This window comes from Melopsittacus undulatus, chromosome 3 (genome assembly GCF_012275295.1).
Source record: "Melopsittacus undulatus isolate bMelUnd1 chromosome 3, bMelUnd1.mat.Z, whole genome shotgun sequence".
Taxonomy (NCBI): domain Eukaryota; kingdom Metazoa; phylum Chordata; class Aves; order Psittaciformes; family Psittaculidae; genus Melopsittacus; species Melopsittacus undulatus.
Window position 1 is genome coordinate 95,338,608 of NC_047529.1, and position 14,994 is coordinate 95,353,601.

At 36.4% G+C, this 14,994-nt stretch overlaps 1 protein-coding gene across 3 annotated transcripts in view; it reads left to right on the forward strand.

Moving 5' to 3' along the window:
- The window catches only part of CNST (consortin, connexin sorting protein), a 50,313-nt gene that overhangs the window by 695 nt on the left and 34,624 nt on the right, over window positions 1-14,994 (forward strand). Inside the window, exons 1-3 of one of the 3 annotated variants that reach the window (XM_005146024.3) lie at window positions 204-434; window positions 1,435-1,531; window positions 13,568-14,002. In XM_005146024.3, coding sequence (XP_005146081.2) covers window positions 13,618-14,002 — 385 coding nt within the window. In that variant the 5' untranslated portion in view covers window positions 204-434; window positions 1,435-1,531; window positions 13,568-13,617. Of the gene's footprint in view, window positions 1-203; window positions 435-1,434; window positions 1,532-13,567; window positions 14,003-14,994 lie in introns of those variants that run through there. The other 2 variants (XM_031046265.2, XM_031046264.2) reach the window with 2 other exon arrangements.

Below are 14,994 nucleotides of genomic sequence, written 5' to 3' on the forward strand. Positions count from 1 at the left end.
TGGCCGCTTCCGAGACGGAGGCTTCAGCTGGGCGGCGATGGAGCGACGTCTGCTCTGCCGGTTGGTGGAAGTCCCGGGAGCTACATATTTAGTTTGAGGTTTACCTGGGTGTTCACGCGCGTCTTTGATCCGTCAGCGCTAAATAGTCACTTCGGGACTCGGTTCTTTGTATGGCCCGGCCGCCTCAGCAGGTGCAGGATCCTGCTGCGGCGCATCTCCGACATCATCTTTATCGGCTTATTTCTGCCCCATACCGCCTTGCAATTGCGGTTTAGGTAAACACGGTAATTTGATAGCAGCGACGTTGTGCTTTCAACAGTCTCCCTAATGCCTTAACGAGAAATAAGTTTAGGACTGTCTTGAAAGTGTTTTCATGTTCTGCAAAACTAGAGCTCGTCCTTCAGGGATGCTGTGCTGAACCCCGTCGGTGGCAGGTGAGTAGTTGCGGTGTGATGGAGTTCTGGGGACAGGCAGAGAGACTCTTCCCAAAGGTGTTTCTCTGCTCACTGCCTAGCTTGTGCAGGAGGCAGGAGTGACCTGACAATCACAGAGTATACTGGTCTTCAAATTAACGGCTCAGAAATAGGCTTTCTATATGATATGTGCAAATAGCTTAATTTCTTACATCTCTTTTCTCTCTTTGTAAAGTGAGAAATTGGTATGTGCCTACTTACTAAACAAAGTCATTTTGTTTGACGTATCTTTATTAATCAGAACCTGGGACCGAAAACTGGGTCTTTACTATTCTCTGTTTGGCAGATCTGAGTGTGGCAAGAAGAGGTGCTGGGCTGAATTTAAGAAAGATTGCGAATATCAAGTGCAGCAGTTCTTCATATCTACAGTTTATTTTTAAATACTCGGATCGTTTACACTGAGTGCTGTAATAGTCTACCCGGTGTCTTAAGGGAAATGGACAGACTGTTGTGATGTGATACACCTCAGTCCATTTTTAAACTGGATGTTGTTTTTAATAGCTTTTCTCCTCTCTTACTAAGTAGTCTGATAATTCAGTAATTCATAGGAATTTTAGAACATTGAGCAGAACTTGATTTTCATAGACCAAGTATTTAGTAATGTCCCAGTTCAGCAGTCCTTACCAAATTTTGTTGATAGCTACGGCCACAGAAAGGATAGGTACAGCTGCTCTATTACCATGTAGCATTCAATGTATTTTTAGGTTAATTAAAGAATTTTGGAACTTTTTCTTGCCAATCAGAGAGCTCAGGAGTATTGTGTGAATGGGCTATTGAGCCTAACTGAGATTGAGTGTTTGCTAAGTAGAGACAAAGTGCCCTGCCAATTCTTTGTACACTTAGAAGTGATACAGTTTTCTTCATATTTTTATTTACTTCAGCTTAGCACTTGACTGCATTGAACCATAGATCTCTATAGGATAGATTTATGATCCTTTATTCCCTTCCTCCTTCCCTCTAGAACTGCCAGATATATACTGAATCCTGCATGCATAAAGGGCTACCTCCTTCTGACCTGGTCATTTTCTTTGAGAAACTGTTGAAACCTTAGCAAAATGGTAAGTTTTGTACTTTTTTTTGTTCAGAAATTACAGTGCAGACAACTTAATACATTAAAGTGTATCCCAAGGACATCTGAACAGTTATTTTTAGGTTAATGGCTGATTGTAAAATATATTTTCTACTTTAATCTAGCTATTGCCACATGCAAATATTTGAATTTACAGTCTTACCTCATAGAGCCTATGTCCTTATAATTTGTGTTGTTGATTGCTATGAAATTATTGTTTCCTCCTAATTATTATTTTTGAACTAAATCAGAGAAAGAATCAAAAGGATTACCTGTTTGATTGGATTCCAGCTTATGCTTGAACCAGAACAGCTTATTAGTTGTATGGGTCAAAAAGATCAGCAAAGAGAAATTTTTCTTCTCGGTGATTCTGAATGTCTTGTGCTTTTGTTTGGCTCTATTGAAAGTTTATTTTTTTTTGTTAATATGAAAGCATTAGTATTATTTTGCTGTGTATTAAGCACTTACCCCTAGTTAATACTGAGAAGCATTTCTAAGGGGGAAAATTGCAATAGTACATTAATCTTGGTCTCAGTTTTTGAAACTCTTATGCCCATACTTTGTTTTATGTACACATTCAGTAGAATTCCCATCTTGCATAAACGAACTCCCAAGAGGTATGTAAATGGAAATTTGCAGGATCATAATTTTTCTTGTCCTAGTAGTGATATTTGTCATCAGAGTGTCCTATTTGGCTCAGAATATAGAATAAGTTCATTAGTGTATAATTGCTTCAGAAACTCGTTATCTTTATTTATTCGCCATATCCCATTTTATCATTGACCTATTATAAAATCTATGATTTGCTCTTAACATTGATATATTTTTTTGTTATGCATGTATTGAAAGCCTTACCTGTTATTAAATACTACCTCTAATGTGAATTTTTTAAGAAGCTTACAACAGAACTGATGTTCAGAAAAAGAGCTGAAAGTATCACTCCTGTGTATTAGCTTCAGCACTGTGAAAATAAAACAACCTGCTGTGTGCTTGAATTGGCAGAAGCATCTCTTTGTGGAGATGCAGGATGCCACAGAATTATTGTTTTTACTAATTCAGCATACTTCAGTAATCTTGTAATACTTTGGAGAATGAACAAGGAAAATAGTAGGAGTTGTAAAAGTTTTCTTAAAAAGTGCTCTAAGTGCCGTGCAGTCAGGAAAACCGTCTCTAGGCAGAATTGGATTTTAGAAATCAGTCTGAGAATTACTTCATTCTTTTGTCCTAATCCTTTGTCATCGCTGCCCCTCACTCCAAACCCATACATGCACAAAGGAAATGTCCCAAGGACTGAAGTAACATTTAACGCTATGCCACAATCTGGTTTGAGATCCAGTGAGTTTGTAACCTGTGGGTTTTGTTGGACATCTTCCTTCAAAGTGAAAACTGGTCTTCATAATGAAGTCAGCAATTTTGCATTTAGAGCCACTATGCTCTACAAACCTTAACTTACTGCTTTTCTGTGTGTGATCTATTGAAAAATGACTGGTCACTTTGATTTGGGAGTGCTGGTGGGAGAGTTTTTCATGCTGTTTGGCCAAGCTATTAGTAGTAAGGAAAGGTTCCTTGGAATCCAGCCTGCGCCATGTGACAGTGTAGCTTCCAGCCTAGCGCTGAAAACCTGATTAATAGAGAATTACTGTTCATTAAAAGTGAGCAGATGACTGGAGAGTCAGTGCTCAGGTACCAATTAAGTGGAACTATTAAGTTCTCCTTTGAGCTAGTTTCTGAGCACCAGGTGTATGGTCATGTTTGTTAATATAAGCTTATTAAAAAAAAAATAGTTAAACCACTCCTCCTTTGTTGTTTTTCTGATATAATAACATGCTGTTTAATATGAAAGGATTGACTCTGCAGCCTTACAAACATTGCAGCAAAGTTCACAACTGACAAAAGAGCCTTTCAGCACAAAGATACACATTTTTAAATGAGCTGGTGGCTTGAATCCTGTCCCTACTGATGCTAATAACAGTGTCCATGTTTTATTGCTGCTTAGTGTTCATTATAAGGGAAAATATTTTTGACATTTTCAGTGGAGAGGCAAAGGGTTCTGTGGTGTGAAGACTGTTTCATAAGCTGTGTATTGTGAGGCATTTTTGGCAGGGGTACAAACTTTCTCACTCTGTGCTATATCTGTTCTCTGTATAAAGAGAAACTCAGTCCCTAGGGCTATCAATCTGGTGTCTTACATCGCCATTAACCTTTACTGCAGGTGTTATTTGTGTGCATGTAAAAAAAAAAGTGCTATTAGATTTTTGTGGACAGGAGTAAAAAACGTTAAAATAGGTGCATCTTCTGTTTACTTCTCTCAGAACTTCTTGTCATTTAATTCGGACGAGTACATTCAGCTGACTCAAATTCACTCAGCCCCTGTTTGTATTAAGTCATAAGTCTTTATTTTGACAATGTTACCTTGCTCAAGAGCTTGTCATGGTAACGATTTTTTTTTTTACTTTTTTACTTATTTATTTGCTTACTGTAAAACTGTGGTGTGTTTGAAAGTGTATTGCTAACTCATAAGGAAAGTACAGGGCAAAATCTGTATTGTGTCAAATATTTCTGTAGGCAAATTTTGGTGTGTTTCATGCTTGCTGCTTAAGAGCATAAACTTTTTTCTGCTGTTGTTCCAATAGACCACTCCATCTGTCCAAACTGAATTGCTATGGTGGCCTTATAAATGTGAGCTTTGACACTGCTCTGTCTATGGGATTCACTTATTTTTCCTGGTGTATTTTATTTGTTAAAAATAATACTACACTGCATGGCAAATTGAGATTACTTCAAAATTACTTCAGGATTAAAAACAAAACCAGCCAACCAAAAAAACCCAAGCAAACCCTTAATTCTGGTATTTGTGTTATCTTGTAATACGAGTATGTTAGGAAGATTTTTAGGTTCACTTGATGAATATGTCATTGAAATAATATAGAAATTTGTAGTGTACATTTTGGATGTTCCTAGTGGTTAGAACTTGGAATTTTGTGTGGTTTTAGCCTCAAAGTGAGGGCATGATGACCTTGCCACTTTAGAGACAGCATTTCAGCTGGACCCAGGTCACAGTTCAGGTGGTGTTGGTTCTGTTGTTACAGTGTTATAGATGACTAATGGAAAAATAAACAAATGGGGGAGCATCTGTGCTGAAATGTACAAGTTTGTAAATTGTTCAGTAATACTTTGTCATCTTCATTCATGTCTTTATAAAATAAAGTGATATTTACAGTGGAGAGCTTACACATTTGATCCCAGCAAGATTTTATGACAGCTGGCATATAAAATTACCCTTTATTCAATGTTGATTTGACAGCTGCTTAGTTTCTTATCTGTATTTCTTTTTTCTTATGGAAGACTCTTAAAGTCTACTATTTTAACACCGAAATATGACATCATTAGTAAAGGAGAAAAAATAATAATTCAGTGTCTCTATAGGCTGTAAATCTCCCTGTGTCTTCATATCATTTAAATTATCTCAGTTTGGGTGTTAAGTGAAATGAGTTTTGATCTTCTTACAGTACTAATGTTAGCTTTTGTTAGTGTTTGTAATATTTGAGATTTTCTAATGGGAAGGTGCTTTTTTAATGGAAACTGCAATGTAAGGTAGCCTTGATAATAAATTTTTAGTTTATGGGCTCAAATATTACAAACATACATTCAAATTCTAATACAAAACCTGGTAACTGTGTGCTTCAGAAAACTTCTACAAAATCTATTCATCAAATGTGTAAATTATTAGAGATGGCTAATACATAGCCAGCATCTACTTAACACAGTTAGAGCAGAAATTAATTATCTTCACTTCCTGTTGGAAAGAGAAGAGTTGAAACAGCACTCAAGGCTAAACTCACTACTGGGTTTAAGTAGTCACATCTTCATTAACGTAAGTCAGGTTATAGCAGTGGTAAATTTTGTGGGGACTGTGATTCATTTAACATAGGTCCCTTCCAGTTTATACATGCCTGATGTCTCAGTCATGCATTTAAGAGCAAAAAAACTTGAACAAATTTGAGTGTCTGTTTTGTACCTCTTTAAAGTTCTTGTGTGGTCCATCTTGCCAAAATATCAATTTCACAGTCTTTTAAATGTATTCTTCTTTGTTACATCCCTATGAAACAAAGCAGTATTTTGTAGTTGAGAAATGTGTTAAAGATGATGTATCAGTTTGACGGACTTCAACACAGGAGGTTCAGAGCAAAGAAAGGATTTAATCACAGTCATATTTGTATCTGACACTGGATAATGTCAAAACTAGACCATCCTTTCCTTGTGAAATGGAAAACCAACTGATGCAACATTTTCGTAGAGCTGCTGGGTTTTATAATGATGGCAATTATGAAGCTCTAAGTATTAGCTGTGTTCTTAATTAACCTTCTGGTTGAACTTGCAGGTTTGATAACAAAGGGACCACAAATATGTAATACTTGCATACAATAATTGTTTCATAAATTTTATGGATAGATTTCCATTCTGTTTGAGGTTGCTTCTGGCCTTGATATGATTTAGGACCTAAGTGAATAGTTCGACTGTGCTAATTTTATTTGTACTGATGAGGGCTGTAAAGCTTGCTCATCCCTAAGGTGTAAATTATGGAATTCAATCTCACTATGAACTTCAACTGTCAGCAAGTCTTGAACACTCTTGTTTCTTCAGATGGGCAATTTTTAGACTTTTGCCTTTTTAGACATTAGATAATTGAAGATGTCCCTTGCATCTTCTTTCAAGGGATTGTATTCTGTAATTTCTGCCTTTTCATATGTGTTTCAAGTTGCTGCCTAAGATCACAAGGGATTTCAGATTGTTATCCGATTTTTTTAATTACTTCTCATGAGACAGTAGGATGTATCGGCTTTCTCAGGGCCCAGTAAAGTAAAGTTTTGGATAAAAGTGAGCTGAACTGATCAGTTCTCATAAAAATAGTCTATACTGATTTCCCAGACTTTTTAGTTTGATTGGTTTGGGGGTTATTGAGGGTTTTTTGTTAGTTTTAGGTTTGTTTGGGTTTTTTGTTTTTGGGGTTTTTTTGGTTGGTTGGTTGGTTTGGGGGGGGAGGGTCATAAGAAAAAAGTACCTATCTTAGAAAAGAAACACAAATTTATCCATTAGGAAGTTTTTAATATATGTTTTTGTAATCAAACTTGTGCTACACATGTTCTGAACTGTAACAAAAATCTGGATGTTGTTCAATTAGAAGGAAAATGTTAAAATCAAAAAAGGCAAATTACTTCTTGTAAGACTTAAAAGGTGATTCAGCCATCTCAGTTATTCATAAGTTATTCCTGACCAGTGTTTCTCAGGACTGTTTATAAAAGTACTGCAGTGATGGGAGTTATCCATCCTCCTAAACCAGTCTGTTCTGCTGACTTTCTACCTCTATCATGCTGCAGACAAGAACAAAAAAATGAAGACTCCAAATGGTGAGGTCCCCTTTAATTCTTACACTATTCAGTGAAATGTATACTAGTGAAGCTTGAAACTCAAAACTTTCCAGACACTTGGGCGACTGATCATTGTGTATTTTAACTGCTGCAAAAGAGCTTGTGTGAAATTTTCATCAGAATTCTGTCATGTATTCCAATGAAAGATCCTGTATTTGTCTGCTGGCTGAAACATATTTTTATGGTCATGTTAAATGTGGAAAAGTAGATTATGCCTGGCAATATGTTTATCATTGTTTATTAAGGCTGTAGGAATAAACAGTATGACTAGGAAGCTTGGAAGTTGAAAATAGCATGTGGCACTTCCTCTCAAAACCTCACTATTCCTGCTGTTTACAGATGTAAATATCTTTATGCCACTGCCACTTGAGAAATGTCACTTCAATGTCAGAAAGTACCAAACCACCAAAGTATGCATGCTCAGACATTTTTGTACATTCAGTGAAATTAGCTAAACTGCTCCTGCATCTGAATACTTCTTGGAGGACAGCAGACTGAACATGTTTGAAGAGACAGACCTCCTAAACACTGTATGTGACACAGAAGCTGAGAAGATATACAAAGTTATTTTTACCCCTGGTACCTTATTTCAAAGCCAAACATAGGGCAAATGGAACAGTCAGGAGGATGTTAATGAGATTCTCTCGTCACGAGGCTATCTAATAAGGGGATTGTGTGTAAGACTATCTTGTGAAATGATAAATACTAATGAGTCCATGCTCTAAGATAGCACAACAGCATGGTAACTTTTTTCTGCAGATATGTCAGGTTGGAAGTATACACATAAATACTTGTATTTCCTTCTACTTTGAAACAGCAGCATTCCAGCCAGTAAGTGTTGCACATAAAACACAATGCAGAGCAGAATTCTGCTAGCTGGAAGTAGTCTGGCTTTGTAAGATTATTATAGCTAAATGAATTGCCTACATTCTTTACCTACTGTCTTGTTCCTTCTGCAGCAAATTGTGTGATGGTTAAGTATGTCTTCAACAAGAAGTATGTTGTTGTTTGTTTTTTTTTCTTGGCTGTGGTGGAGCAAGGGCACTCTGAAGCAATCTGGTGGTAATATTCCAGGTTGGTTTAGGTGCATCTTGGCTTCCACCTCAACAGAAACAGCAAACATTTGCAGAGAAATTGCGCTTGCACTTTCTCAAAAGAACATACGGGCTTTTTGTTTATTAGCTCTTGTAACAGCATAGTAGGCATTGCCCTTTATCTTGCAAGCTGATGAAATGTAATGGTATGTTGTATGTAGTTTTTAAATAGTGCTATATAGCTACTCAGTCATCTAGTTTCCTCTTTATTAATTCATTTTGGTAGTAAATGTAATCATAAAATGAGATCAACGTTCTTCCTTGTATACAGAAATTAGCGTGCAATAATAAGAATTTGCAGTACATGTTTCAATTTTGTATGGCCATGATGGTTGTCACATTGTATTAATTTGTAAAAAATTATTTATCAATATTAAGTGAGATACTAGCATTTAAATGTAGTCTTGTAATGTATCTTTACACCAATTGTCAGAAAGATCAACAGTTTTATTCTATTTAAGAAATAGATGGGTTAGGTTCAGCCATTCTTTAAATTTCAGTGTTTCTACAGTTTCCCTTTTTTGTTCTAGTGGTAGAAGCACCAGCTCTGTAAAGATAAGGGTTTAAAAAAGTCCTGTTTCGTTTTTGCAGATCAGGTTGAATTTCTCTTTCCTCTAGGACTTCTGAAGCTGCTTGTAATTTAAGCAAACAAACAAAACCCTGCAACAATGAAGAAAATGATTTTTCCTTAATCCTAGATACTATCTATTTTACCTGTTCTTAAACCTGAAACTTGTTTAATTTGTCCTTTGAAGGGATGAGGACTCCACAAATCTCTACACATCTATTTGGTTGTTCGTATGTCAACCTTTTCTAAGCTGAATGACTTCTACCACAAGTAGTGCTGTCCCTTTTCTCTACAAAACTCTTGCCTCACTGTGATCTAGGTTTTCTTATTTGTGTACGTCTTGGTTTGTGTATGTTGTGCACAAACAGAAATAGATGGCTGTAATTGATTAGTATCTGCTAGGACATAATGAATTCTCTTGTGCCTGTAACACTTGCTGTATTGTATCTCGGGAGAAAAAAACCCTTGGGCTCGCCGTCAGTTTTGTGTTTGGTATCTCTTTGAGATGTTTTTCATCAGAACAGAATGACTGGTTAATTCGTATTTCATATAGATGTGCCTCATTTATTCTAAAAGATACAGTGTGTTCTGTTTGTCTTAGTGAATTTTATGTTATGCCTTTTGGAGCACTTATTGCTACAATTACTTTTGAATTAAATCTTCAAAAATAGTGTGTCTGCAGATTTTATATAGCTATTGTGTTTTATCACTGAAGTTAATGAAAAGATTGAATAGAGGCAGCACCAGGAACCTGTCTGAAATGTCTGTTCAATTCGAATACAGCAATATAGGTGATGTAATGGAGAAGCTGACTTCTGACGAAATAAGACTTAAATCTGCGTAATTAGCATAGAATAATTGAGTGGCATGAGAATAAGAGAGGGAAACCATTTTCTTTGGAAGAGGAGCTATATGAAGACAGTCAAATAAAAAATTATTTGCCATAAACTTTTTAAATGTTAGAACCTTTTTACCCTTTTGCCAGCAGATACGTTATTATGATCTTGATCTATTCCGTAAGATACTTCTGAGATCAGTAAGTTAAATACTAAGCTGTATACTCAGTAAACATTTACAAGCCCCACCAGTTTTCCAGGATAGAGGAGCTGTGTTAATATGAGGGTTTGGGGTGGGGTGTTCTTTCTTTGTGGCTTTGGTTTGGTTTTTTTTAATGCCCTCTTCAAATTTTGGCTGTGTCAGATTAGGTAGGATCCCAGTTTAACCTTTTCTTAAGAATACAATCCAACCAACTGTATTTGAGGTTATTTGAGGTTTCCTTAGTAAGGACAGATGGAAGAAAGGCTCTGTACACACAGAGAAATGAGCAACTGCAAAAGTTGTCAAAGTTCTATGAAGTGCATAAAAGAGACCCCTGAGGAGCATGGGCTTTTTTTAATTGAAATTGACCTGAAAGACGTTTCTATAATATACATACTCTTTGTTCAAAAACAAACAAACATACAATATTTTTTTTAATACAGACTTTGTCTTTTAGCCACTTGGCACGTACTTTCCACGTCATGTTTGATTTGTGCTATAATCACCATGATTTATGAATCTGTGTGGCAACTGAACTGAAGCACTTTTGTTCATCACCATCTTTTAACAGAGGTCAGCACGATTCTACTCAGTGTTAGCTTTTATTTCAAATTTGAGCAGCCAGTGAAGGGAAAAAGGATGTGCCTAGGAAAAAACAAATGTTTTTTTTCTTAGCATGTTGTTTGTGTGTACAATTCATTTCAATGGCAAAACAGTAAATATAGTAACTTCATGTTAATGGTCTGTTAAATGTAGTTCAAATAACTAGTGATTCCAATTCCATTTTTGTTCATAAATATGGGTTACTTGTGTTTTTAAACAGAGCTGAAATTCATTCTCACAGGACTTAGCTTCACTTTGGTACCTGCCCGGTGTGTCTGTGAACTTAAAAGAAATTGCAGGTCACAGCACTGAAAAACAGGAAGGAAAAAAAGTCTCATCTGAGGGGGGTTGGGATTGGGGGAATCCTTTTAAAAGATCAAGGCTACAACCATTCTAAATTCTTTGAACTTACATCTTTCTGGATTTTCTTTCTGTAAAGAGTCATAAGGGTTGCAGAAAGGAATAGATTTTCAGGGCTGCTTTTATTTGGAGAAATTCCGAGTTTCAAACACGAACCACAAAAGGTTGATCTCTACTCTCCAGAGGGACTATCATTTTTGCCACATGTTAATAGGAAATGAGTTAATATTTTGTATCAAAATGTTAGCTTCCTCTGTAGAAAATGTCACCTGTCAAAAGCATCTTTTCCTCATTTTGCACAATCTAATAGGAAACACCTTGTTCAAATGCATTCATGCTCGTGTTTCCTTGTGAAACTGTTGAAAGGATCGACTGTTGTCTACAGATAGAAGTAAGAGAGTAGTGGTAGGACATAATGATTTTTAATTCTTGCTGTTAAACCTAATTCCTCATTGGCTTTGAGCAATTTACTTCAACATTTTTGTTCAATGTATAATTTAATCTATGAGCTGGGGAGGGCAGCAGTAGTTACTATTTCATATGCTAAGAGGCATAAGAAGTGAACCTTTCAAGTTTCACATGGTGTTTGGGATTATTTTTTACTGCTTCAGAATAGTTGCCATCAATAAATCAACATACATATAATGTGTGAGTGTCTGAACAGAATATCTTCCAATTCTCATTCTTTCTGTTCTAATTAAAGTTTTGTCCTCCTTTTAATGTTTTATTTCATATTTAACTCTGAGAGAAAAGGGCTTAAGGAGCATCCTTCTAATGAACAGATGCATTCTCCAGATACGTGTCTTCTCCCGAGTTCCCTTTGTCTTTCTGGTGCTCAAGGAAAGCCAATTTTCTTACTTGATTGCCAAAGGAAACTGGCTTATGTCTCTAGTGTATAATTAATTATTTTTCTAGAATAGAATAGAATATTTCAGTTGGAAGGGATCTACGGTGATCATCTAGTCCAACTGCCTGAGCAATTCAGGGGTGACCAAAAGGTAAAGCATGTTGTTAAGGGCATTGTCCAAATGCCTCTTAAACACTGTAAGGTTTGGGGCATCAATCGCCTCTCTAGGAAGCCTGTTCCAGTGCTTGACCATCCTCCTGATAAGACATGCTTCTAAATGTCCAGTCTAAACCTCTCCTGGTGCATGTCATATGTTGTAGGATAGGCAGTATTTTTTGTTAGACTGGTATGGCTGGAAGTGGTTAACAAGTTCTTCAGGCATGAAGATGGAGTTGCTCTGGTTGGTGCTGAATTTTTCTTGGGTGTTGCCCAGCCAATGGTGGCTTGTTGCTCTCTGCATGCTTCCCTGGAACTCCTCGCTGCTTGTTTATCTAGCCTGCACTTTGTATGCTTGTCCTAAGGGTGTTACTTGAGACAGTGTCAAAAACCTTACCAAAGTTAAGGTGAACAGCATGTGGTGTTCCCTCCTCTGATGAGCTAGTCACCTCTTTGTAGAAGCATATCAAGTTGGTTAAGCACTATTTATCTGTCATAAATCCAACTTGTCTACTCTTGGTAACCTTCTTGTCAATTCCATGTGTGAAAATGGTTTCCAGGATTGCTTACAATATCACCTTCTAGGGATTGAGGCAAGGCTGAGCAGCCTGTAGCTCCCTGAATCCCCCTCCTTGTCCTTCTCTAAGATAGGAGTGATGTTTTCTTTTTTTCAGCCTTTCATAAAGGCTGTGGAGGAATAATTTTGGGAAAAATCTTTCTAGTTATCTTTAACAAAAATATGTTTCTTTATATAAAGGAAAATCCACTTTATACAAAGGAAAATCTACTTTAAAAAAGTGGGTTTTTTTCCATTTTTCTGCAATTTGAATTCCTCTGAATGAAAAAATGAGACATTATCTTGCATGTTTAGCAAGTATGCATGTCAGTTACTTCAGTTGGTAAGGCTGAAGAAAGCCTGGTGAAGACAGGATTCCTAAAAAGCCTTTTCATTAAAAGGAAAGGATTGGAAGCTGCTGTAGAAGGCTTGTCTAATCTCTCCTGTAATACAGGAGTGCTTGCTGATTTTTGTCTTCACTATTTAAAGTATGCAGGTTAAATCTAATGTGATGCGCGTAATGGAGCCATATTTCATCTATATAGTTGCTAAGTTAAACCAGCAGTATTGCCATGCTTCTTAAACTAAAGATAGAACTGATACAATAAGGGTCCCGTCTAAGTACCATGTAACACTGCAGCTAAGTTACCCCTTTTTTCCTCTGAATATGCATCTAACTGCAGCATTGATTAGAGTAGCATGTTCACAAAAAGGGAAAATTGACCCCTGCTGAGAGTAAGTGGGAGATTAGGGTTTTTTTTTTACTAACAAACCATCTGCTTCTGTGTATCCTGAAGACATGTTGAATGTTTTCTTGCAGATAAAGTGCCAATCTGAGTCAATAAACAGGTTCTACTTTCATCTGATTCTTGGAACAGAGTTAATTTATCTGCATATTTGATGTGATACCATCACTGGCAGAAGTAAAAGTTGCTCTGCTTTTATTCCTCTGTGGTTTATTTTTATTTTTTGTCTAGCTATGATCTTATGTGTCAAGAATGCTTTTGTTTTAGCCATGGGTTAAGGGGGGTGGTGGGGGTGGTTTCTGTTTATCTTTTTGTTTTTCTCATTACTTCAGCTGTAGCGCTGTCAGCACTGCTGTCAAGATCAGCTGTGCTATTGGTCATGTAGCTGGAACCTATTATAATTGGATAAAAATGCCAGTTTATGGATAATGTATTTATGTTTTATATGTATTTATGTTTTGCTTTAAGACTTACAATGGAATAAGGGATTACTGACTGAAAGAATTTCCCCATACTTTTAAACTGTGTCACTTGGCTGATTTGATTCTTTATTGGCTGGCATTAAGTACAAGGTTATGTATCCATTATAATATATATTATAAATGCTTCTTCTGGTTTTATATTTTAGGTCTAAAAATATCTGAAGAGAGATTAAGTGGTTCAACAAGTAACGCTCTAATGGATGAAAGAGAATTTCCAGCAAATAATCTACAAATAGACTCAAAGGACAGTCTTCCTGCTGACTATAGGGTGGGAAGTTTGGCATCACATTTGGTTTCTTCAGCTGATGAAAATGAAAATCAACTTGACAATGATGGCAATGAGCTTCTGACCAGTAGTAGCATTGCTATGGGACAACAGGAGAAAGGTGAGCAGGACAGCATCAATAATAATGAGAATATAGACACTCGAGACTGTACCCCAAGCTGTAAGGAGGAGACTGAGAGGAGGTCTGTGAATGTCCATATGGACCCCCAGCTGGAGGAAAAGCCAATTGCAGAAAAACAGCCAGGTGGGAAAAGAAGTCCAAGAAGCAAAAGAAGCTCCAGTAAAAAATCTAAAGGTACTTGATAAAAAAGTGTTATTGTTCTGTTTGCTTAAAATAATAATACTGCAGTTCTAATTCTGTGAACTAATAAACAAGATGTGTTTTAGTTGTCATACTAATTATTTTTAAAATGTTATTAAATGTTTGGGGGTTTTGGGGTGTGTGGTTGTTGTTTGGTTTGGTTGGTTATTTGGCTTTTTTCTCAGAATTGCTAAATGTCCTAAATCAGATACAACTCTAGATCCTTCTGTATTAAAACACTGGTTATGTAGCAAATGGAATATATCAAGGACGCATGAGTGCAGGGAACTGTGGAGCTTCAGTATGGAAATCGGGCTGACTTCCAAATCAGGATAGCCAGAATTTCAGGCAATATGATTCTGTTAATTTGAACATCAAGATCCAATGTCAAGATTTGAAACCTTGGTCACCAAGATTTCAAACTACCAAATAGTTTGATCTTGGCCTGTTGTCAAAATTTACATTGATTTTTCAAAACTTAACAGATACTCCCAGGAAGTGCATTTTGGGTAAATGAACTGTTCAGAAATGTGTTTCTACCAATTTTTTTTTTGTTATTTCTCCTTTAGATCTCTTAGATATGAACTGGATAAGGAAAATGTAAATGTTTATTACGTGCTCTTACTTGAGATGCTCCTTCCCTTTTTGAATAAGTAGGATTTGTCTGCATCAACTCTATTATTATATTGGCTTTTCATCATAAAGCTTATGTCTGTAGTGCTGCAAATATGTTAATTAAAATCAGCGTGTGTTTCGTTGCATAGATATCTTTTGAAAGTTACTTGGAACAACTGAATTATGCCGGGGGGGGTGGTTTCTCATCTTTTTCTTTTTTTCTCCTCCATCTAAAGATTGAGAAGATGGGGAATTTGGCTACTTAAAATAGATAATTTTAAAATACAATTTTCTTGATAAATGGCAAGTCTTTCATGGCCTAATTTGAAAACTGATTATGATCTTACAGGATTAGAAAATAAATAAAGAAG